At 46.5% G+C, this 26,072-nt stretch overlaps 1 protein-coding gene across 1 annotated transcript in view; it reads left to right on the forward strand.

Annotated features, from left to right (window-relative positions):
- Window positions 1-26,072, forward strand: part of HSD17B4 (hydroxysteroid 17-beta dehydrogenase 4) — an 867,876-nt gene that overhangs the window by 32,433 nt on the left and 809,371 nt on the right. The window contains exon 2 of the mRNA XM_078675560.1: window positions 20,882-20,935. Coding sequence (XP_078531686.1) covers window positions 20,882-20,935 — 54 coding nt within the window. The remainder of the gene's footprint in view (window positions 1-20,881; window positions 20,936-26,072) is intronic.

Raw genomic sequence — 26,072 nt, forward strand, 5'->3', positions numbered from 1 at the left:
ACCGCCATGGGGTAATGCTATTATCATTCCCAGTGGGATTTCCGGAGCATAGGGGGGTAGCGCCCCAACCCTACGCAGGCTACAGTTCTAGCATAATCTCAGCGTTTTCTCTTCTAGCGAGAGATCCCTAAGGGTAAGTTTTTGCTGCAGGATTATAAATGATAATATGTGCCTTTGGATCCCCTTACCTCTCATGTGTTCCGGGCCTCTAAACTCCATCGCAATTGCCTGTGTCAAAACCTGGAGCTGTTCCGCCAAATAATAGAGCTTGAAATCTGGGACTGCCAGCCCACCTTCAGCTTTCGGTCTCATCAACGTTGTTAGAGCTACTCTCTGCCTTCCAGTTCCCCAGGGGAACCCCACTATCATGGATTTCAGGAGTTTAAACACCGAGGGCGGCACCCAAACAGGCAGTGTCCTAAAAAAATAAAGCAACCGAGGTAGGGCTACCATTTTTAGTAATGCTATCCGGCCCATCACAGACAATGGAAGCGTCAACCAAAATGCCATGCTACACTTCAAAGCCTGCACACATCTTCCTATGTTCCCCTCCACCATATCTATTGCTTCATGGTAAATACGAACCCCCCAGGTAGATCAGGCATGTCTGTTCCCAGCGAGACCTGGTGGACTGCTACCTGACCTTTCTTGGGACGTGCGCTGGGAGCAAGCACGTCTTGTTCCAATTCCCCCTCAGTCCCGAAATGTCGCCAAAGATAGATAATAAGTTCGCTGCTCCCCGCAAAGCTCCCTCTGTGTCTACCAAAAACATGAGTAGGTCATCCACATAAAGTGATATGTACTGTGGTACCTCTCTAAATCGTAAACCCTCATAACTCATAGCTCTGGCCGCCAGGGGTTCTATTGCAAGAGCAAATAACAGCGGAGATAGTGAGCAACCTTGTCTCGTTCCACGTGCTACTTGATATTGGGTCGAAATCAATGCCCCCACTCACACTCTCTCCACCGCAGAAGAATATAACACCCTAGTCCACCCCACGAACGCATCACCCAAACCAAACTGTCCTAATGTTTTGTAAAGGCACGGCCATTCCAGACTATCAAAGGCTTTTTCTATGTCCTCCGATAAAATCGTGGGCATATCTGAACCCTGTAGATCGTCCCCCATTATCCTCCGCAATCGTCGTATAGTCGTAGATGTGCTCCTAGTCGGGATAAACCCAGCCTGATCTTCATGAATTAAGGTCGTCATATGCTGCAGGAGACTGGTCGCCAATATCCGACTCAGGATTTTATAATCCGTGGTCAGCATTGACAAGGCCGTCATATCTGTACCCTCTCGCCCTGGTTTCAATAAAGGGATAATAAGCGCCTCCCTCATGGACAAAGGAAGGTGACCCAACTCCCGTGCTTCCTTATAAACTTCTAACAGCCGTGGGGCTAGTGTGTCTACATAGCGCGCATAGAATTCTATGGGCAAGCCATCCACCCCTAGAGTCTTATTTCGAGCCATATGTTTAATCGCACTCCTGATCTCTCCAAGGGTGATGTCCTGGCCTAAGGAGTCCGCCTGTTCCTCTGCCAGCTGCGGTAGTTGTACACTCCCCAGATAGGCTTCGATTTCTGTCTCCCCTGCTATCAAGGAGCTTTCATATAGTGTCTCATAATAATCTAAATATCGCGCCAGAATCTCACGCTGAGTATATATGACGCTACCATCTTGTGATTCTAACGCCATAATCGGGGAGCCTCTCGAAGTGGGATTAGCCAACCATGCTAACAGTGTTCCTGCTTTATCCCCCTCGGCATGGGTTTTCATGACATGCGTCTTAAAATCAAAGCATCGCAGTCTTTCTATTTCCTTTGCAACTGCCTCCTTCGCTTCCACCACGTCTGCTTGCAATTCCGGCCTGGCTTGTTCCGCCGCTCTCAACTTCCGCTCCGCCTCTTCTACATCTCACAGTAATACCTTCCATACCCCCACGTGCTTGCTAATACATAGCCCTCTTATCACCACCTTAAAGGCGTCCCATTTCACTGCTCTATTAGAGGCCGTCCCTTCATTTTCAGTAAAGTAGTATTCTATACCTTCCCCAATGTCCTACTGGGAACCCGGATCCTCCAGCGTTTCCGGACGCAATCGCCAAGTAGGGATGGCAGATTTTACTGTCGTCCAGTTCACGGTAATTAATAACGGGTTATGGTCAGACAGCGTCCTAGCCAAATACTCTGAATGCACTACAGTGGGCACCAATGCTGCTGAGCATAAGATTGCATCTAACCGAACGTGGAGTTCATGCATGGCCGAAAAGAAGGAGTAGTCTCGGTCTCTGGGATGGTGGTTACGCCATACGTCTACCAGATTCCACCTATTCTGCCAATCCAACCTACTCTTTGCTAACCTACGGACGGGGGAATCCACTAACGGAGGTTGTGATCTGTCCATTGTTATGTCTGCAATGGAATTAAAGTCCCCCACCCCATACATCACGGGGCCCGTTAAGTAATGTGCCAAAACACCCGAAACTCGATCAAGGAAGCGTACTTGATCTACGTTTGGTGCATATATATTGCACAACGTTATGTCCCTGCCGTGCAACCTCCCCTCCACTGCCACATATCTGCCCTCTGGGTCCACTGTCTGTTTCGTGACCTGAAAAGGGACCCCTGCTCTTACCCAAATCAATGCCCCCCGTGCAAATGCTGAATATGATGTATTGAAAACCTGACCTCTCCACCTGCGTTGCAGCGCTTGTCCCTCTGTTTTGGTAAGATGGGTTTCCTGCAGCAACGCTATGTGTACGCCCCTCCTGACTAGATATGCATGGATTTTATGGCGCCTTGTCATGGTGTGCAGACCCCTCGCATTCCAAGTGATGCACCGCAATTCAGGTAACGCTCCCATCGCAACTGGGCAAAGTCCACCAGTCGCTCCACACACATCCACACCCACCAGTGGCCCCTATATCCCAACCAGAACCCCAACTCCCCCCTCTTCCCTCCCCCCCAAGAACAGGACCTAGTACAAAATCGCCAGTCCCCATCCAAACCATATCAATGGGCAGATGGGGGTGCTCGGAGCCAACAGGTGACCACGCAAACTTCCGGTCTCATCCCGCTTGATCCCCTATGAAAGCACTAAATTCTCTTCCCTCCTGCCCTCTTTACCAGGCAACCCTTGTCCATGTCTAGCTTCACACCACAGAGCCCTCTTCAAATGCACCCCCCTCTTCAGACAACCCACCACCGGCCCCCAGTGGCTACAACAGTATCTTCAGGCCCGCTAGATATTGCCAACCCCCCAACTGCCATTGCCCAATGGTCAGGTCCCTACTCATCTTGTAATCCATCCGCTGTCAGCGGCTTGACTGTCGGTCCCCGGATGCTGTCCGTGTCTGAAATCTCAGTGTTAGATTTCTCCTTCTGCTTCTCCGAGTCCGTTGCATCTCGTGAGTTGGGCAGCTGATCTCCCGACAGAGCCCATATCACTTCCAGCACCCCTCGTCGCTCCACCTCGGTCTGTGAAGTCGATGGTTTCTGCAGCCCCCGGAGTCTGCGGCGTATCCGTTGCGATTTGCGTAGCTGATGGTCCTTTGGGGGATCCGAGGCCTGGAATCCCTGTTGGTCGGTCCCAGCCCTGTAAGTTTCCAGCCACGACCACGCCTCATCTGGTGTATCATAGTGTGGTAAATACATAATTAATTACCGGTACTATTTTTGAATACAGTGAATAAAACAGATAGCTCAATAAATAAGAGACAGGATTCGAGGTATCTTGAGTCTACAGGCTTTAATCAGGCATAAAGGACAGGAACAGGACAGCCTGCATGGGAATAAACGGATGGCAGCTGCCGGGGGCAGGATAAAAGGTAATAAAGGGGTCACTTTCAGTAACAGTGCACAGTATATATACTTAAACAAATACATTACATTCAATACAGTAGGCGTAGCAGTAGGCGTAACTAGTAGCAGTCGCGAAAGATAAGGACAAAATGGGAGTAACAAGAAGGCGTGTACAGGGCGTATACATAGACATGTGATGTAAACGTAACAGAAGTGTCATAAACGGGGCGGAAACATGGAGGGGGCTACCTGAGCAGCTGGGACCTTTAACCTAGTGGTGCGCGCAAACGGGCAATGACGTGTTACTAGAAGAGGAGACTACAGTCTACAGTGTCAGGACGACATGTACCTATATCATATCTGGTATCTGGTGTTTGGAGTACATGTTGATAGAATCCAAAAGTTATCAGGGCAAAGGCTACTAGACACTAAGACTGATGCATGCATAATTCTACATGTATTGCGTGTGCGAGGAATATTCTATGAATATTAATACAGTATTTCTCTTACATGGAGACATAAAGGCTAGACCATGACTGAAACTATTGATGCGATTCAGTAGCTTAGGAATGCAGAGAAGGAGGGCTGGACTGATAACTAGAAGCATAACATACTCTTGGCAGACTGGCAGGCAGAGCCAGGCCGGGCCGGGCACTGTGAGGCAGGAAGTAAGTGAAGGGTCAGGGATACAGGTGGGGGCTGTATCGCTCCTCGGAGAGGGATCAGGAGACAGGAGCTGAATCTGGTGTCCGGGCCCTTTTGAGGCCTAGAAACGGGGACAATTCAATGAATTAACGTGCACACTGTAAAACGTGGCAACATAGGCCTAATACTCGTTGCTTTCACGAGAACTGGAAACTGGCATACTAGAGATGGACACAACTATAATTGCGTCTTTAATCGATCATAGGGGGATACATGCATATCGATCATGCACATATAGCATAATATGGGGAACACGTAGGCACATATAACATGGCAAAATTTACTTTTCCACATTCCCTCCTTGTGCCCTACGTTTCCATCAGGAAACATCTATATTCATGATACCATCTATCATTTCATATAGCATCATTTGCTCATCTCGAATTGTCTTGGAACGGGATTTAGGACTAGGAATACAAGAGGTAGCACACATGCCGCAAATCGCAGGGCCACATTGTATACAGAGGCAGCAACTGAAAATGATCATTACTGCTATACCTAGAAATGACAATACTTTCCATCCCCAGGCAGATATGATACTCCAGAGCCAACCGGACCATGTCCAGGTGCCTGGATTCTGGTGTAACTGATGGGCAATTTTATGAAGTCTGGTTATAGCTGAATAAACAGACGGCGCGTTATTAGGAATGAAAATGCAGCAACTAGATCCGATGACTCTACAAGCTCCTCCTCTATCGGCCAGTATGACGTCAAGAACGAGACGATTTTGGAGCACGACAAATCTCATAGCAGATTGCTCTTCGGTTAAGTTACCTAGAGCAGAAGTAGTCTCATTCACTACTGCTTCAAGGGTTCTGGTTAACCTACGTATTAGCTTACTATTCTGGACAGGTCCTATAAAGAAAAAGAAACCTTTATTGAAGTCTTGATATTGTTCTAGAGCAGTTTCAGTTTGATCGACAATTGGGGACTCGATCTCCCTTCTATGTCTTACGTGTACTAGATGTGTGTTCCTGTGATAATCAGATGGGGCTAGAAAAACTGGTGGCAGTAGGAAGGCAATATAACAGGTTCCATCCCAATCGAGGGGCAGACGAACATATGCGGTCTGACCACAAACAAAATAAGAATGACGTGAGGCTTTGAAAATAGATTTCCCACTGTCACTATACTCGATAGTAGTAGTACAATCACTATGTCCTACATGTGCGGAACCATTCTTTCTGATACATAATTCGCCTTTGACTGGTAGTACTGAAATAGCAGGCAAATCTGGAGTAGTATCGGACTGAACATTCAAGACCATGAAATTCGAGGAATAATTACCTAAATCATACACTTCATTTTCTAGATCTAACCCTGTTCTATGGGAAAGACCTTGCTTGTCTGGGAAACATGTTCTATTCAGAAGGGACATATCATTGGACGATGACGTTAACGTGGACCATGCTCCACACGAACCATTATGTGAAAACGGATAAGGAAAGAGTGGCAGAACTCCCTTCGGTGTCTGGAAAGGGGGGAGTCGACCACACACCCAACAATTAGTGGCATTGCTGGTCTGGTGTGAATAGTGCAACATTCGGATGAATGTGTTATTACGCATAGCAAGACGATAGGATAGCTCGTGAGGAGGCAGATCACTAAATGTGTGCTCTACTGTAGCATTAGAAAACATATGTACATGTGAAATTGGAAAACATAAATGTAAAGCATAACTTGTGCATGTAACCATAAGACTCAAAAATAACAAGAAAAATAGAACGATAATACATCTTTTAGAGTTTTGACTAACTCTCTCACTGTGTGGGTCTGTCTCATACATGTCAGGAACCTGTCTAACCGTTTCACCCGAGAGGGACTTAGACAATTAAACTGTCTGACTTATTTTACTAGACCTCAATTTTGCTTTATACTCCTGCTGCGGAGTTTTCTCTAACGGGGGAGGCTTGAGTTCAGAGTCTGTTTTTAGGCAGTCTTTAGGAATAAGGCAGTCCTTAGCAAAAGTCTTTTGTCGTAATCCATGGAACTTTTTGATATGGCTGATGTGGACCCAGCCCTTCCTGCCCTCTAGTTTCACGGCGGTCCTTGTTGTTAACAACACCATTCGAGGCTCTTTCCACCGGGGTTCCAGCGGACTTGAACGATCAAAATTGCGGACCAATACATGTTCTCCAGGAACGACTTCATGCGGTTTCACCTCGGTGTTGTCTGGAAATGCAGCGGCAACCTGTGAACGACAAGAGTGTAGGGCAGACATCAAGGAAGCTAGGTAATCTGTCAGCATATTACTGGAAACGTCTGTAATACTACGGGGTCTAGGTGTACCCCACATGTTTGGAGGGCGGCCGAATACGACCTCATACGGGGACAGACCTGATCTGGAATGTGCAACCATCCTCATATAGAATAGAGCGACTGGCAGGGCAACCAACCAGTCTACACCTTTTTCTCTACATACTTTAGCAATTCGGATTTTCAAAGTCTGATTATGTCTCTCTACGAGACCGGCTGCTTCAGGATGGCGTACACAATGGAACTTCCACTGGTACCCTAACAGAAGGGAAACATGTTTCATGAGCTCGGATGAGAATGGCTGGCCGTTATCTGAATACACGACCCTAGGGAGTCCATAGCGGGGAAAGAACTCACGAACCAACTGCCTGGCAGTGGTCGCAGCTGTGTAATCTGGAACTGGGTATGCTTCTGTCCACCTGGACAAAGCGCATACAACTACGAGTGGAGAAGTGTGGCTCACTGGTTAGCGGAGGCAGACCTGGAAGCAGAGGTCAGCCCGGGACCAGGGTTCAATTCCCGGCTCGGCGGGGTCTTGAGGCCTAAAATGTCCATGGACTCGACAATTCTCGCTCCGGTGCCTACTCGATTCACGGGTTCACACTCTGCGACTCTGGGCAATAGCTTGCTTAATCTCCACAACGGCCCCTCGCGGTGGGATGCCTGGCTTTCACCTTGCGGATACCCTGCTGGGGTTATCTCACAGGGGAATACCAGGACGGGTTCCCTAAGCAAGCGCTTAGAAACCGCTTGGTGATTTGCGCTATATAAATTCCTGTACATTTACATTTACATACTTGAAACCTCGACATCGCTCCATCTGAATATAATCCATCTGGAGGACCTCAAAAGGGTGATCAGGAGGTTGGAATCCCCCTTATTCCACCGGGACACTTTTACCTGGATTGAACTGACAACATATCATACAGGTACGGACTTTCTGCTTGGCTGCAGCTCGTAAATGCTTGTTGAACCAAAGGTTCTGAATACTGTCTAACATAGCTTTTTCTCCTAGATGTGCTGGACTATGTGCGGTATTGATAATGACTTGAACCATAGAGTCGGGGAGAAACCATGTGGCTTTTCCCTTCGTCAACCATCCTTGATCTGTCTGGACCCCTCCTTGTTCGGACCATTTCTTTATTTCTTCAGGAGTAGCATGTAACTGTATGTCTATGACATCTTGTGTAGTAGGGTCCTTAACTGTCATACAAGTAGTCTGATCTGGAGTGGGTGTCTGTGTCGTGTTAACTGGAATGTCTGGAGTCTGAGCTGTGAGCTTGGCTGTTCGATCTGCTAGATCGTTACCTTGGGAAATGATGTCAGTGACTTTCGTATGTGCCTTGCACTTCATGATAGCGATAGCTGTCGGTAAATGTATTGCATCTAACAGAGCTTGAATAAGGAGACCATGCTGAATCTTGGTTCCATGAGAAGTCATAAAACCTCGTTCTTGCCAGAGCACTCCAAAGTCGTGTACGACTCCGAATGCATATCGTGAATCTGTGTATATGTTTACTTTCAGGTTCTTGGCACGTATGCAGGCTTGGGTCAGAGCAACTAGCTCTGCTGCTTGAGCAGACAGGGTGTCAATACGATGTGTTTCTATAACTTCGGTTTCAGTAGTCACTGCATACGCCGCTACTAGTTCTCCTGTACTTGTTCTCATACATGAACCATCCACATAAAGTGTCAGGTCTGGACTAGGTAATGCAATATCTGTAAGATCTTGTCTTGGCTTTGTCATAGTGTTAACAACTTCCACACAGTCATGTGCGGCAGGATTTGAAGTAACTGACGGTAACAGTGTAGCAGGATTTAGAATATTGCAGCGTCTGATTTCTATGTGTGGCTGAAACAGTGTAAGTTCATAACCTGTTAAACGTGCAATCGTCAAGTGCTGAGTCTGGGTTCGGTTTAAAAGAACTTCCACGGAGTGTGGAACTTGTACTGTCAGGGAGTGTCCTAACACTATGGAATCACTTTGTCTGATAGCTAGAGCTGTGGCTGCAACTGACTTGAGGCACGCAGGCAGAGCCTGGGCCACCGGATCTAATGTGCTCGAAAAATAAGCACAGGGCTTGTATTGTCCTGCTTGATCTTGTGTGAGAACAGATAATGCAGTACCATCACGTTCTGTGCCAAAAAGTGTAAAAGGCTTACTGTAGTTCGGTGTTGCTAGAACAGGTGCTTGGCATAAGGCTTTCTTTAACTCATTAAAAACAAGTGTATGTTCCTGGGTCCAAGGGAGGACAGTCAATACGGCTGCCTCCTGTGTCGTTAACTGTATCAGTGGCTTGGCTAGATATGCGTACTGAGGAATCCATTGTCTGCAATAAGAAGTAAGGCCGATAAAAGCTCGTACCTCCTTCTGTGTCTTGGGCTGTGGAAGACTCGCTATTAACTGGATACGGTCAGGTGTCAACTGCCTACCCCACTTGGACAGTAAGTGTCCCAAGTAGACCACTTGCTGGACACAGAATTGTAATTTGGAAGGGGACACCTTGTGCCCCATCTCGGCCAGAAAATACAGAACTGTAAGTGACGCACGTTCGCAGTCACGTTCAGAACGGGCTGTGATCAATAGATCATCGACATACTGGAGCAGGGCAGTGTCAGTTGGCATGTGAATATTGTCTAGTTGTCTCTTAAGTGCTTGACTGTATATGCTAGGACTTTCTGTGAAACCTTGAGGAGCTCGTGTGAATTTATAGCTTCTTCCATTTAAACAGAAACCGAAAAGGTACTGGCTGTCTGGATGAATGGGGACACTGAAGAATGCGTTCTTGAGATCGATAACTGTAAAGAACGTGGCTTCAGAATCAATGGCTGTCAATAGGGATGAAATATCTGGGACTACTGGATACTGAGGTATGATACATTTATTAAGTTCTCGAAGGTCAATCACTAATCGATATACTGGAGGTGCATTTGGATCAGTACGTTTCAGGACTGGAATGATAGGAGAATTACATACATTGGAGTCAGTTTCTACAACCACTCCTTGAGCAATAAGTTCGTCAATAATTCTGGATAAGGCTGCTACAGCCTCAGGTGGCAATTTGTACTGTCTGATTCGTGGCAAAACTACACCTTGCTTCAGAGTCACACGATGGGGTGTGATATGCATACAACCTACATCAGTTGGACCTTGCGCCCATAAATGCTGTGGTACATTCAATAATCTTGGATCAAAATCTCGTAATACATAATGACCTTTGAAGTCTCTCAAAAACAAACGAACCCCCTCTGGGGAACAGCAAATTACTGCACCTAATTCTTTCAATGTCTTAATGCCTAACAAATTTTCTGGACATGATTTCGTGAGTAACAAATCAGTAGTTCGGGACAATGGACCGACTTCTAGAGTAACTGGTTTCGAAATTTCATTAACAATCGGCTTTCCTGAAAATCCAAGGGAAACATTTCTAGAGCGTGAGAGCGGAGCCCCTGGGACCTCGTCATGACTGATAGTAGTCCTACTTGCCCCTGTATCAATCAGAAACTTTCTGTCTTTCCCTAATACTTGACTGTGTACATAGGGACCCTCTTGATCTACAGGTATCTCGATGAGAGGCAAGCCTACCTCCCTCTCTAGGCTGTTTCATGAATACGGCTGATAATCTGGATACTCTGTCTGGGCATACTGGTACATCTGCTGTGTAACATGCTGTGTTGCAGCGATAGGCTGCGGTGCTGGAACTGTCTGTTGTGCATTCTGTGGTGACTGAGAAGTCTGTGAAACTTGTTCTTGTCTAGGCGGACGTGGTCTTTCTTTAGTTTTACCAGTAGCTATGTTGTGTTTCAGAACTGCACACTCGTTTATAAAATGACCTGGCTGTTTACAGTAATTGCAGGTCCCTTTAACGGGAGCTGTAGGATGACTGGCATGATTCGGACCCCTCTTCTGACTGTCATGTGGAACAGATTGTGCAACTAATACTTTCATTTTCGTGTCTTTCATACGTCTCCTTTCGTGTTCTTGCTCTTCCCTGATTCTGTTCTGGTGATACTGGAGCATTTGTAACATTTGTGACGGAGTATTAGCTTGCCAGGTACTTTCGACTTTCAATACTCGATTTTTAACTTGTGGACTTGAATTCTCGACTAGTTTGGTAACAAAAAGATGAGGGTACGATTCACTACTTGTTTTCAGACCACTGTTAATAATGAAACATTTTTCGAATCTAGAATAAAAATCACTAGTGTCTTCATCCTATTTCTGTTTACAAGCTGAGATGGCATCCCAATCTTCCTTTTTCGTGGCTAGTAATCTTGGCAAAACTTGTATCAATAGCTCGGGCAAATCTTTACATTTCTCCCCAAGACCGGTACCTGGTACTCGCAAATTATCTTCAGCTTCTAGAGCTGTCCAATCTATCTTTTTCTCTCCCACCTCCCATTCTTTTTCCATGAGTTTTTCATATACCCCTGCGGTCAACAGGACCTTTAACATTTTAATGATATCAGGATACGTGTATTCTCCCATACGGAGCATGTCTTTTAATTCTCGATGGAACCCTGCTGGATCTTTGTCGTGACAGGGAATTAACTTTTTCATCTCTAAGAGTTCCATCTTTGTGATAGGGGTGTAAACAAATACTCGTTCTAGATCACCACCCGTTCCTCTAACTGGGTGTACTTCTCGTAACGGATTCTGTCTATCTATGTAAAATGATTTACTTTCTGGGGGTGAGACGTGAACAAAATGCGGATTCAAAAACGTTCGATATTTGTGGCGCTGTTCTAGAATGATACTAATTAAATCAGTACCTAGACCTCTCCATCTATACTGGAGTAACTCGTTCAAAACATCATGTAGTGGACCTGGATCAGAATGCTGTCCCTCATACAGTGTAATGAGGTGCTGAATCATATACATTCCCACCAGTCGCTGCTCGGCTGGGGGCAGTTTCAGAAACATTTGTGCCACTATTTCGTCTGGAAAAGTGGTAGAATCAGTAGTCCATCGGACTGCTGATCGGGCTAGTTCTTGTTCATGCATTGTACTAAGCTCACTATAACCTATTCGTGATTTCAGAATGTGATCGGTAGCTTGGAATACTTGTTCAAGAGAACCTTGTTCTGGTACGGGAGGAGGGAAAACTTTCTTGTGATCTAGGCGTGAATGTCGGTCGGGAAGTCTAGTTCTACCTACATACGCTATTCTGGAGGGATTCTCGTCGTCTACCTCTTCATTATCAGAGTTGTCTTCTTTCTCGGTTACTTGTGCTGCTTCCCGTTTCTCGTGTAACTTTATTATTTCCCTACGGATTTTCTTGTACATACTCTCTATACAGTTCTGTGTCTTGTGTCTTCCCTCGGTTATATGGTCACTCCACCTGGTCAGGACTTTCATTTCTTCTGGATCTTTATCTGGATAATCTTGTTCTCTTATTAAACAATTAATTAAAAACTTTAAAAGCATAAGCTGGGTCTCGACTTTTCTTTGATCCATGGCGTCGCGAACACTTTCTGGATCCACTCCTGTACGGATAAAACGATATATTCTGTCTAGATATTCTTTCATATTGGGCAGGGTGTCCAAATAGTCGGTCACCCGTCTTAAACGTAATGAATATATAACCATATTACCATCGCCTGGAACTGGATCATAACGGCATTCGGTAAGGGCTCGCTTGATATCTGTAAATGTTTGAATTTTTGGCGAACGCTGTAACGCTCGTTCATGTAGCTCAAGTAACGTCATACGTCTGTGTTGAGGCGGGGTTCCAGGAGGACTTCCCCCCCCGCCGCTCCTAAACTAGAATCGTCGGTATGTACTGTACGTGCTGGGAGAGTGACTGATGAAGCGGGTACATGTACTGTAGGCTGGACCGGGGGTACCGTAACAGATGCTGTAACGGGTGCCCCGGTGGCTGGAGGAACAGGAATGACATTATTTACGGGAGCAGGCGGAACAGGATTTGCATATTCTGGGACTGTATCGTCCAAATAGGACGAGAGAAAAATATCAGCTGCGGTTGGTTTGTGACGTAGCTTGATCGGAACTAATGGCGGCGGAAAATTACATGGTGCTTCCGGGGTTGCTTTTGGCAAGCCCTCGGCAAGAAGAGGATACATACCCTTAATAAGGGCATTTCTCTGTCTGTCTGACTGTTCTGCTTTTACTCGTTCACCTATTTCGATTAATTCCCTTTCTTGGGCTCGTTCTGAGGATTCCCTACTTAATTCTGTTTTTCTGATTTCTTTTTCGGTTCTTCTATGAGATTCTTTGCGCCATAACTCGATGGCATCTTTCTGGGACTGTCTGGCTTTCTTTTTCCATAATGCTTCTTCTACTCGCATGATGCACTCGGCATCCCATGTACCTGACATGGGCCATCTATATTTCTCTTCTAACTCCTTGGTATAATCCACCCATAAGTCTAGATATAATATGGCACTTAAGCCATGCTTGTGATACATAAAATGACCTGGACTGTCCCTAGGCGGGACAGGAACTGCTTCCTCTAGTAACCCTTTTCGGGTCTTTAACTGACGTAACTTGGAGAACAGAGGCATTGTCTAGGCTGGAATTCGAACACAATACAATACACGATAAACACAGTAATGACTGGAAAAACAAACCACTCATACCACGACATTGAAAACACATTAAATAACATTTAGAATAACAGTTCGGACAGAATATTACCTGGTATACTGAGAACAGAGCATGAATTTCTCGAGAACGAAACTTACTAGAAGTACTAGATGCACTGCTAAAACAGTACGAAACATACCGGTCCCATAAAGAGACACGTCAGGACCCGCATCCACCTAGGTGAACACTTCGTGTTGGATCTGTGTACCCAAACCCACGGACCAGAGACAAATTAATTGACCCTGTCTAGATACTACCCCAGCAACGGTACTCACCGGGCAGCAAGAACGGAAGGCCTCGGACTGGACTGGACTGCTACGACGACGGACTACGAACTTCGGACTTCAGTTACAGGTGGGCCTCCGGATACCTCGGACCTTGGACTCTCGGCTTGGGCTCTGGTCGGGACTCGCCGCGTTCCTCACCGCCTCGTCTGGATGCTGGACCGCAACCTCCGTCTCCTCCGTGGGCCTGAGGGATACTTGAAGCAGAAATATCTGCACGTGCACGGTATGGTTCCGTCACGGCTGCAGAGGATCAGGGGGCCTGCGTGGCTTCGCCGGCGCGTGGGGAAAGGGCAAGTCCCTATTCGGGCGCCATTATGTGGTAAATAAATAATTAATTACCGGTACTATTTTTGAATACAGTGAATAAAACAGATACCTCGAATCCTGTCTCTTATTTATTGAGCTATCTTGAGTCTACAGGCTTTAATCAGGCATAAAGGACAGGAACAGGACAGCCTGCATGGGAATAAACGGATGGCAGCTGCCGGGGGCAGGATAAAAGGTAATAAAGGGGTCACTTTCAGTAACAGTGCACAGTATATATACTTAAACAAATACATTACATTCAATACAGTAGGCGTAGCAGTAGGCGTAACTAGTAGCAGTCGCGAAAGATAAGGATAAAATGGGAGTAACAAGAAGGCGTGTACAGGGCGTATACATAGACATGTGATGTAAACGTAACAGAAGTGTCATAAACGGGGCGGAAACATGGAGGGGGCTACCTGAGCAGCTGGGACCTTTAACCTAGTGGTGCGCGCAAACGGGCAATGACGTGTTACCAGGGAGAACTGGGGGCTATGACTTCTGCACTAGAAGAGGAGACTACAGTCTACAGTGTCAGGACGACATGTATTTATTTATTTATTTATTTTTAACATTTCTAAAGCGCTGCTTATACCCGTAGGCGTCTTGGCGCTGTATGCCTATTATTATTATATGTACCTATATCATATCTGGTATCTGGTGTTTGGAGTACATGTTGATAGAATCCAAAAGTTATCAGGGCAAAGGCTACTAGACACTAAGACTGATGCATGCATAATTCTACATGTATTGCGTGTGCGAGGAATATTCTATGATTATTAATACAGTATTTCTCTTACATGGAGACATAAAGGCTAGACCATGACTGAAACTATTGATGCGATTCAGTAGCTTAGGAATGCAGAGAAGGAGGGCTGGACTGATAACAAGAAGCATAACATACTCTTGGCAGACTGGCAGGCAGAGCCAGGCCGGGCCGGGCACTGTGAGGCAGGAAGTAAGTGAAGGGTCAGGGATACAGGTGGGGGCTGTATCGCTCCTCGGAGAGGGATCAGGAGACCGGAGCTGAATCTGGTGTCCGGGCCCTTTTGAGGCCTAGAAACTGGGACAATTCAATGAATTAACGTGCACACTGTAAAACGTGGCAACATAGGCCTAATACTCGTTGCTTTCACGAGAACTGGAAACTGGCATACTAGAGATGGACACAACTATAATTGCGTCTTTAATCGATCATAGGGGGATACATGCATATCGATCATGCACATATAGCATAATATGGGGAACACGTAGGCACATATAACATGGCAAAATTTACTTTTCCACAATAGAACGGAGTCTTTTCGTCCAGAATTATTCTTAGCCTGGCAGGGAACAACAGGTAGTACTGAAGCCCTTCCAGTCTTAATTCCTTTTTAACCGTGAGGAAGGAAGCGCGCCGGCGCTGTATTTCCAAAGTATAGTCCGGGAATAGTGTCACTTTGCCGTTGCCAACTTGATATGGACCTTCCGTGCGTGCTTTTTGGAGCAGGAGATCTCGGTCTCTGAAACGGAGCAGACGGGCCACCACTGGGCGGGGCAGCCGACACGGGAGCGGCGGCTTCGCAGGCACTATATGTGCACGCTCTAATTTAGAAGGAGGAAAGCCCCTCAGGGGCCACCACTGTCTTCAGCCAGTTCTCCAGATATTGTACCATATCAGACCCCTCTTCTTTTTCAGGCAGGCCCACCACGCGGATGCTGTTACGTCGGTTCCGGCTTTCAGCGTCCACTGCCCTCCTCTCCAGCGCTTGGACTCGTTCCATCACATCCGTCATTTTGTTCTCCAGCGCGGTCTGAGCCGGCGCCACTTCCTGGAGCACTACCTCCACCTGCTTCACTCTGTCCACTAGCTTCGAGTGGTCCGCCCGCAAGAGACCCAGGCCCGACGCCACTTGCACAATGTCTTGCTGTAGGGCGGTGCGAGAGTCCGCTATGGCCGTCAATATACGGTCGAACCGTTGCTGCATCTCTGGGTCCCGGGACGTTTCCTGGTCTCCCTGTTCTGTCTGAGAAGGTGCCTCTGTATCCGACAATTGGGGTGTTCCATCTTTCTTCCCCTTGGATTTCCCCATCATGCGGTCCTCCAGCTCACCACCTGTAAGTACCGCCCCCACCACGTTGCGACCATTGATCGAAGATTCAGATGTTGAGCAGCTAGGTCCGCTGTCCTGCAGCCCAGGCCGTTCTATATCCAGTGGCACGTGCAATTCCGTCCACAATGCACTTCCAGTGTTTAGGAGTAACAGGTCAGGTACTCACAGGGCAAGGCCCCAACTACGCCAGGGTGATGACAACCCCAGAACCTCTGACGTCCGACCGTGTCCGCAGTAGAGGAGTTCAACCCCGGGTCGTGCCTATCCGCGTTCACAAGTCTGTCTCTCGCCCCATTAGTATGTCCATCCGGCTCGCGCTTCTTTCTTGGAGCCTACTCCAACGTTCGGTGCGCATTGTTCTGTGCGCCGCAGCTGGCCAGGTCCACCTCCTAGCACCCTTTCATCACGGCAAATTAGTATACCAGCGGAGCCATTCCTAGGATTTGCGCTCGGGCGTCGCCCCTCCCTCCGCTGGGCCCTCCGTCGCTCTTCACACTCTCGTGTTCCCCCGTATGCAAGCTCCGGGGGCCCCGGGCCAATCCCGCCGTATTCCGGAGTACATATGTTGCACCTTTCCGTAGGAGGGCGCGGCAGCGGGGAGAATTGTCTTGCTCCCCCAGCCGCACGTATACTCTCTCACTCCCGTATGCCACTTCCTCCCAGGGTGCTCCACTGCCTCCACACTGTTACCGAGTGTTAGGGCATGCCATACGCCACTCACTAGAGTCCAGATAGATGCCTCCACTCGCTCAATCCGTGTCCCAGTAGCCTCACACAGGCGCGCCGCTGTCAGGTCCCCGCACCGATAAGCCAGGTCTGTTCAGGTCGGAGCCCTCGGCCCTAAAACACTCCTTTCGATCGGAAAATATCAGGGAAGGCTGCACCTCAGGCAGGCACTGCCGATCCTTCCACTGTCCTCCTGCACTCACACTCTCCGCCTCATACAGTCTCAGGGGCTCCTGGGTCTTTCCTGCTACATCTCTTGGGTCGCATGCCTCTGAGTTCCTTAGCTGTATGCGACAGTGTGGTAATTCGCCATGCTCCCCCAGTCTATCGCCCAGTGCGTCATCTCCGCATGCTGCCTTCCCTCAGGGAGCTCCCGCTGCTTCCTCCACAACACCGGGCTCTCGGGTAAGTCATGCGTCCCGTACCCGGGCCTTAGTATATGCCGCCACTCGTCCGCACCTCTTCAAAGTGGCCCCGAACAGCCGCGCCGCATCTAGGCTCTCCGCGTTGGTGCAATACAGCCAAGTTTCGGTGGTCCGGACCTCCGCTCCCGAGCTCCTCCCCCCCGCCGGGAAAAAGCCAGGTCGGGCCGTCGCCTAAAGGGGCGGCGCTGGTCTTCAGTCTTCATTCATATAGCTCCGGGCCATGTCGCTGTGAGAGTTCCATTACCCCAATGTAGTATGCTGCTCAGCAGCGGCGCTTCAGCTGTAGCAGCGTTGATCTCCTCCGGACTCGGCGCTGGGAGTTAGGTGTTCCCCGGCGGCGCCATCTTGAGTCCCTTGCTGGCAGCCCCTCTGTCCCGGTTTAGCAGTCAGAACTCCCGTTCAGGAGCCGGCCAAGCATCAGTCTTGCCCCAGCCCAGCTCTGCTTCGGCTACCGCCCCCTCGATGGCGGCAGGAGGGTCAATAAACAATTTAGAACAGGATAATAGTGGGGATTGTGCGCAGAGCTCATGCAGCCGATCCCATCGGCGTCCATGCCACGCCCCTTCACGCCCCTTCATGCCCCTTCATAATTGTAACCGAAATGAGTCCGTAAACTCCTTTTGCATTTCGGTACGAGTTTTCTGAGTTGCAAAAGGGGTTTAGTATATTCCAAAATGTCATTTTGTTGTTGTTAACTCTGTGATTTTGTGAATTGCAGGGTTTGTAGCCACAAAAACATTTTGTAATTCCTCCTCCAGTTCCTTGTACGTCATATGTTGATTCCCGAAATAACATAAATACTTTTTAGGCAAATTCTTCAGTGTCTGAAAAATATTTCTCTTTCCAGCATCGTGAACATTAATGCAAAGAAATCAGGGCGCACTATTGGGCATTTAGATCACATTAAAGTTCAGTCAATAGGGAGTCAAACGTTTTTTTTTTTTGCAGAGTTTTATATAGCGCGAAATAGAACCAAACCGAATCAGTTATCAGAGCGCTTTACATAGCACCAGTTACGTTACATGAGGACACACTTTCATTTTAGGCACAGTTTGTAGGCATACATGTGTTTGGATCCTTACAGTGATATTTAGAAGTGGCTGCAGGTGCTCAAGTCCTACCTTGATTATTTATTGGTAACCACCTCTTCATCCACAGATCTTTCAATAACGAAGGTGGTCTTCTGCGAAGGAAACCTGTTTTGTACCACTACTGTAAGAAACTTGCTGTGCCTACTGCATTGTGTAGGCTGCATATTAGACTAGAATATATGCTTCACTACCTGAACATCCCCAGGACTCGGGGTCCAAATCCTTGACGTACACAAGAGGAGGGCAGTTGAAATGCAGGGACTGTGTTGAGAAAGAATAGGAGTAATGCAGATTACGTGCAAGTAATTCAGGCACTACTCGTGAGTCCATCTTCCATGCCTATGTCTTTACTAATGGGGGCAAACCAAATAACCAGAATCAAGATGTCCCAGCTCCAGTGAACTTTAATGCCAAAAGCTTTGCAAAACACCAGTGTACAGGGACCCTTTTCCTAACCTTGAAAGTACCTTATTCTCTGCCAAGAATCTTAAAAAACGGACTGAAGACATCACAAAGTTCCGCTAGCATGCTGTTCAAATATCACCCCCGGCATACATGAAAGTTAAACGTGATGTGAGGAGGATTCAGAGAGTAGATCGCCTGCCTCTCGAAGGAGGCAAACCCAGCAACTCTTTAGGTCCCGCCTATTAGACAGTACAAGCTGTCTGATTGTGAAAGATCTATTGTGAACTTTATAGTGAGTGGGTTTACAGCCCGCTTATTGCATATAATTGGTTGGCTTCATTTTCACTCTCATGTGCTTGTTTCTTTTTTGATTGCTTGCCTTCCTCTTCTTGCGTTTGTCCTCCCCTTGAGCATAGCCTCATTACAATCCTTTTGATTGACTGACTTGTATACACTTCCGCTCCTTACATGTAGGCAACTGTTTTTTTTTTCTTTCAACACTCCATGAATGTGTATGTGTTTTCTAGCTTTCTGCTACTTTCCTCCTCAAATATGTCCCTTTCCCCACACTGTATTGCTCCCTACTCATCCTTGCTTGTCTGTAAAAGCACAGCAACATGGGTATTTTTGCTGGGTATGACTGAAGAGCAGACTTTAAAGGTTGGTTTTGTTCCGTCAACCTGCATCCCACATATTGCATGAAAGTACAAGCTCTGCCACACAGAAGGCTTTTTGGCACTGGGGAAATGGCCATTTGCTGCAAGCTACACTCACTGGGGAAATGGCCATTTGCTGCAAGGTACACTCACTCAACGGGTGTCTGAGGTAGAAAGTGTACTTAGCATGACACTTCTCCTGAAGGTCAATACATTTTTTCCTTGGGCTAAAACAGAAGACCACCTGGCTGTATCCTGTGAAAAATAAATCCTGTCTTGGCTAGCGTTATCCTTTACATTCTAACACTTACTTATTCTTTTTTAATTCTATTCAGAGTGTCCAGATTGGAGCACATTAGGAAAGTAAACTATGCCATTCATACATGGTAAAAACATTGAATTCAATGTATCCAATGTACTGATTTGAGTTACCAAAATAAGTGTGCATCCTTTGAAGTATTGTAAAAGGTGTTTTTTTTTAAACTTTGTTTTAAACAATTCTTTATTTACCAACACTGGCAAGCCAAAAACTCTGAAAGTGTGTTAGAAAGGTTAGTTAGACCTATTGGCTTTGCAAGTGCTTATTTTGTACCAGTATAACAGCAATGGTTTCTGTGATGTGTAGGGTTCTCCTTTATTCATGTCTATGAGCGAACTACAGATTCCCTAGCCATTTATCATGCATAGGACAAAATCTAGTGACAGACACTGATATTCCTTTACGTGAATTACGCCCTCAACACTTTCATCACAAAAAATCAGTGTTTAAAAAATACAGATAAGAAATGAGGAACAACAGATAATAGAGATTTTTCCAGTATTTCCAAATACAGGATACCAGGATTGGAACACCTGTCTACTGGCTTCACATCCACTATTTAGTCAAAAACTGTGATCAAGCCAGTGTAGCAGTATACCAAAGTACTCTAAGGCTCTTGATACACCCCCACAGCCCGAACACTCTAACTGCATCAGTAGCCTGGCATCCGAAGAGCCGGGTTGATGTGCCTTGTATAGCCCACCACTTTCTTTCCTTTCCACCACCCAGATCTCAACCACTCCTGCCTTTAACCCAGACCCTTGTTGTAGTCTAGCGTCCAAGAATATTTCCCATGCCTCCTGGAATGAAGAAGTGCCGCTGTCTACATTTCAGATTGTTCTGCTGAACAAGTCTTCAGGCCTGGCTCCATTGGCTTGATCCTTCGTAGGAGTGGGAGGGCCTTGGGCCATCAACATGTTCTGTCTTACAAGACCAGCATTTACTCCAAGCCCCAGATGACAAGCCACCTTCTGTTTATCTGCTGGGCTAGGTATATGGAAAGGTACTCTTGGAGTTGTTTACGGATTTCAAGAGGAAATCGTACTGAAAGTAATCTTCCATGTCTTTTTATTCATCTAAAACACATTCTATGTTGGTCTGATATTATGTTGTGGCTTCATGCTTGTTACTGCTCCTGATGCATATGTTTGAACCATTACTCAAAGGAAATTCAATGCAACTTTTTCTTTTTGACTAGGATTGGGTCGAGCTTACGCCTTGGCATTTGCAGAGAGGGGAGCCTCCGTAGTGGGTAAGTTCTGAATCTACATTATGCTTCACTGCCAGCAACCTTTGGATTTTCGAGACAAATAAGCAGCCGGATTCAAAGTTCATGCCTAATCTCACTTTTTAATCTTTTGCAATAACTGTGTGACAAATAGCGTGTCCTGCAGGTCAAACGCAAGCTCCCAGCTCGGGGCCTGCACTTTGTATTTTATGGTGTGTCATGCTCTAACAGCTGCAGTGGAATGTCCTCGACCTGTAAGTGCATAAAACTGCGCTGCTGGGCGCCTCCCTGCTCGGTAGTGCATTTAATGTTCCTTTGCTTCTGGAGCTCTGTTTGCACGGTTTATAGAATGTAATAGTTGCAATTACACCCAAATGGTATGTAAGAACATCTTTCCAAACAGTTTTGTCTGTATGTTTCTCTTGCAGGGGAGACAATTGGAATTGGCATTATGTACTAAATCCTACCATATACAGTACCATGCGTCAAAGCGATAATACAAAGCGGTGATAGGTTTGCATTAGGTCCAGATAAACGTGTGTGGACGGACACAGTGGTTCTGGAAGGCGCAAACATGACCCGTTAAGTGACACATGAAATGGCCCACATTTTATATGCATTTTTAGAGGATTATAAATGTTACAATTTGCCTGATCAGATTTCCCAGAATATTTACCCAGCTCAATACAACCGAATGACAAACTCAAGTGATCTGAGCGTTGCAATGTGCGACGAACTCTCCTTACACCTTTTGCAGGTTAGGATGTTTAACTTTGCACCATCACAGACCATGCCCGCAGGAGAGCTATTAATGGAGCTCCTGCAAATGTTTGCATTTTTCATGACAGATGTTGCACTTTTTCTATGCGTCAGGTCATTTTGTTACAGCTAATACTATTTTGGATTCAGACAGGTTTTGGCCTTTTGAAACCCCGAGTCCTATCCAATATGGCTTAAAGTAAATGCAAAGTGTGCACAATAATGAAAAGAGGAATGTGTGCAACCTCAGTGAAGCCTCAGTCACACTTTGGTGATAGACCTGCCTGCCCCATGGCTGCCTGCTTGATAAAGTTGTGGATCGGCGGCGCTCAGACTGGAAGAGGGAGCCTGTGCATGTTCCTGACCTGGCTCATGCGTACTTAGGGAATGTACACCACTCCTCCCCTGCCCTGCCAAGCCCCGCCCGCCCCACCACTCACTGCAATAGGGTAAATAAAATTATAATACCAATATGTTATTATCATTTTATTTTCCCTTTGGAGCAGTAGGGCGATGCTCCTCCGCCTTAGTGGAGGAGCTGCCACTGAAAATCAGAGGCGGCTGGTGCTTAGGGGGCTCCAAGGCGTTGCCCTGGCAGCACTGACAGAACGACAAGGTGCCCTTTGCTGCTTTGAGCAGCAGAAATGTAAACCCACAAACTGACTGTTGATTTGTGTGTTCTCACGTCCGTGTCCTCTGCTGCTCACAGGCAATTGCGAATGTCAGCAGCAGATGGGAGAAGGTATTTGCAGGGCACTATCTGTGGATTGTGCATGCGTGATGGGCGCTTTTCATTTCAGGTCTCTCATGCAGTCACAGCTCTATAGACATGCAGTGCAGCGTGTCTAAACCTAGGAGCCTTCTATAGCAGTGATACTTGTTTGGCAATATCTCCCCAGGCCCTAAGTAGTCAGAATAAAGCATGGTGAAGGGTCGACCTTCAACTATATCCTGCCTTCTGATGGAGCTGCAGCACCAAGAAGGCTCCAGACCATAAGAGAAACAGGTTAATTGCATACTGCGTTTTCAAGACCGCAAGCTTGCACGTATGAACAATTTCGTTTTTTCTGATAACTCAGGGGCCTACTGACGAAGGTAGAGAGGTTTATTTTATTGAGATGCAGACGGACAATATTTATTCTCGAGTTTGTCATCTGGTCTTATGGCCCTCCGGAAGAGAATCCAAGAGACGAGTGTAAAGTTTATACATTTAAGTATTTATCTGTTCCAGGGTTGGCTTTTCCATAATGGCGGAGGAGGGCCGCACGCTAAAAATATATAAGTAAAATGATAGTAAAAGCATTTAAATATATTTTTATTTTTGCCTGCATGATCGCTGCTGATGCGAGTCTTCCGTGTGGCCGGGCTAGGCAATTCTCTTAATGGTGGGTCCCTCTCTCTTATTCTGAGAATTCTCTGTGACAGGCACGGCAGGGGAAGTGGTGATGGGCACTTTTAAGTGCTCATGATGGTTTGGCCGGCCGTCGTAGGCCAAACTACCATGCGCTCTTAGGTTTCTCCAACCCGGCTGTGTTGCCCAGTCCGGTTGGAGAAACGCCTCAGACTTCCAGTTACTGTCTGAGTGGCAAACCAGGCCGATTAGACCAATCTCAGCGCCTCTCTCTTGCTGGGACTAGTATTCCCAGCATGAGAGAAGTACTGAGATTGGCATCTGGGAGCCTGCGCAGTGTGCAGTTCGAGTCAACGATCGTTAGAGAGGAGCGAGGCGGCATCCATCGGAGCAGCAGGTAAGTGCAATTTTATTTATTTTAATTATCTTCCATTTTGTTTGTATTCCCCCCCCTAACAAATGCCTGAAGTCGCCACTGATCTGTTCTAAAATGGTGCTTCAGAGTGCTAAGCATAGCTAAAGACTCATTTTTAGGTCCCGCCTACGCAGCGCGTATGCGCTGCATAGGAAAAAGACCTTTAGCAATGGATTCTGTTTTTTATTCAAAAACGTGCACGTGTTGCATTGCTTTGAATGCAACGCGTGCACGTTTGGCAATTCACTTGCGGGAGCGAGCTTTCACATATGGTTCCTGCTCGCTCCCGCAAGAGAAACAGCCGTGGGCCCCCTCCTCTCTCCCCTCCCCCGCTACCTCCTTCTCTCCCCTCTCGTTTTTAAAAAAATTTAAACTTTCAGCGCAAAGCGCGCGCTGGTTCTTTTTTGGATCCATTTCACAGGGAAGCAACTAATGAAAGAAGGAAGGAGATGTGTAGTGTTTTTATCTAGGAACCTGAATCGATATTCCTATTTTATGCCCTTGTCCAGTTATAATCAATAATATCCATAAAACGGCATAGTAATCATATCCATAATTCAGTCGTAGCACATGCTGTCACATTAAGCAAGGCTACTTCTCCGGCCCCCTAGAAAGCACACCGAGTTCTCTAAACAAAACCAAGCCTCCAGAAACCTGGGAAATCCCCCTTGCTTTTGTTTTGATTTCGTCCTAGAACTCCTGTAAAGCACTGAAAGAACGGCCAGTTCTTAGTGACATCTTTATTGACGTCTTATGTCCAACCTTACGTCAAACCCGGCACCTTTCAGGTATAAATATACCAACGTTGCCTTAAGCAAACACACGGTGGTGATTTTGGAGCAGAGCAGCTATCTACTTGCCCGAGAGTCCAGCTGATGCGAGAGCCCACGGACGCTGCCCCTCCTCTTTGACGCACTGAGAGAGACGCTGTCTTTTCTCCTGCCAAGAAATCCAGCTCCGGTGTTTCCAGATACCTTCGCGGGTTACTGGGATATCGAGTCCTGAGAGAGAGATACCAGACCTCCTGCTTTCTATTACCCAGGTACGGAGCTGACTAAACCCTTAAAGAGAATTCTTGAGTCAGATTCTTGGCAAAACAAACTTAACTTAAACTGCTACTTACTTACTCTTTCCCACGTATTAGGCTTAGGTCAGGTACACCGGGGTAGGCGTATTTAGAAGCACCAGTTGAGTACGATTAGTCTATGTATATATATATTTTATCTGTTTTAAAGTATCATATGGCTAAGAAACCATATCAATGCTTTTACAGTATTATTTTATAATCCTCCTTTTACTGTACGCACTTTACTTTACCATGAGTATTGCAATCGTGGCAATTCATTTCTCTTGTATGAGGAAGAAGACTGCTCAATAAATTACACCTTTTATTGAAAACGCCCGTCTCTCTTTTCTCTGCATTCTGGTGAAACTAAGTACGCACATTTGACTGAGTGAAATAGCTGTCTATTGTTTTCACACGACTCTAGAGATACCCTCTTATTCAGGGAGAGCAAAGTTGTCATGTTTTATGGTTGTCAGAAGCTAATCCCTTCTTGTCTATCCAGGGAGGTTAAACTCCTCCTCGTTTATTCGAGAAAGTTTCTAGTGACCTCTGAGCTAGCTGGCAAACCTTAAGTCTAATATAGTCAGTAGAGACCTAGATAACCTCAGTCCTACGTCTACACTGCTGAATATATTATTCCAATGCGCAGAGCCTATTGGGAATATAGGAACTATACTACAATGTTGTGAACCGTTTCTTCAAGTCACGGTTTTCAGTAAGTGAGGAGCGAGGCGCACGCTGGTTATACTAATGAGTTTGCACAGCCACAGGCCATTAACCGGACACGGTAAGTGCAGCAGATTGTGAATTATGTCAGAATAAATAGCTACCTTGGCACCTTCATTTAGGCATTTTCAATGTGTATTTTAGGCCACACAGCTAGCACAGAAATTTAAGAAATTGGCCTGAGAGGGTACTCGGGTCGGGGCACTGTTCATTTCGATAAAACATATCTTGAGTAATATAATTAGGAACAGCAATGCCGAAGATTACATCTACGCAGAGAGGGCAGGCAGCAAAAACATACATTCAAAGAGGTTAGGATTCCCAAGTGGCAGTGAGAGTTGGAAGACAGGGTAGCGCCGCAGAATATAAGCAGAGTCTTAAGACCCTTCAATTGAAAATAGTCCAAGGGTATATAGGATAGGTCCGAGAATTGGAACCTTCACTTTATTTGAAGCGGTGTGAATCTGCAAGGCCTGCATGCTCAGCGGGAGGGAGGCAGAACCTCAGAACACTGATGTCACATTACGCATGTGGGCTTCGGTGCTTTGCATTTGTTTGAAAATACCCTGAATGAGACGGTGGCATTTTGTCAGTTTATAAAACCTGTACATAATTAGAAAGGCACCGCCATGCGCAGGCGCAAGGGGCTTCACTTGTTTACTTGTTTATAAAAGGACTTGGTCTGCTCCTAAATAAGAAGGTTGAAAGCAGAGCGTTCTGAATGAAGGAATAGAGATTATTGCAGCTGTCAAGATGCTTTATGCCATGTGTGACAACTTCTTCTGGGCCTGTCCTACTAGCCGATGTCTCTGGACAAGACCTTCCCCTACTTACACCCCTGGAC

This window comes from Lissotriton helveticus, chromosome 2_1, assembly GCF_964261635.1.
Source record: "Lissotriton helveticus chromosome 2_1, aLisHel1.1, whole genome shotgun sequence".
In the NCBI taxonomy this organism is placed as follows: Eukaryota; Metazoa; Chordata; class Amphibia; order Caudata; family Salamandridae; genus Lissotriton; species Lissotriton helveticus.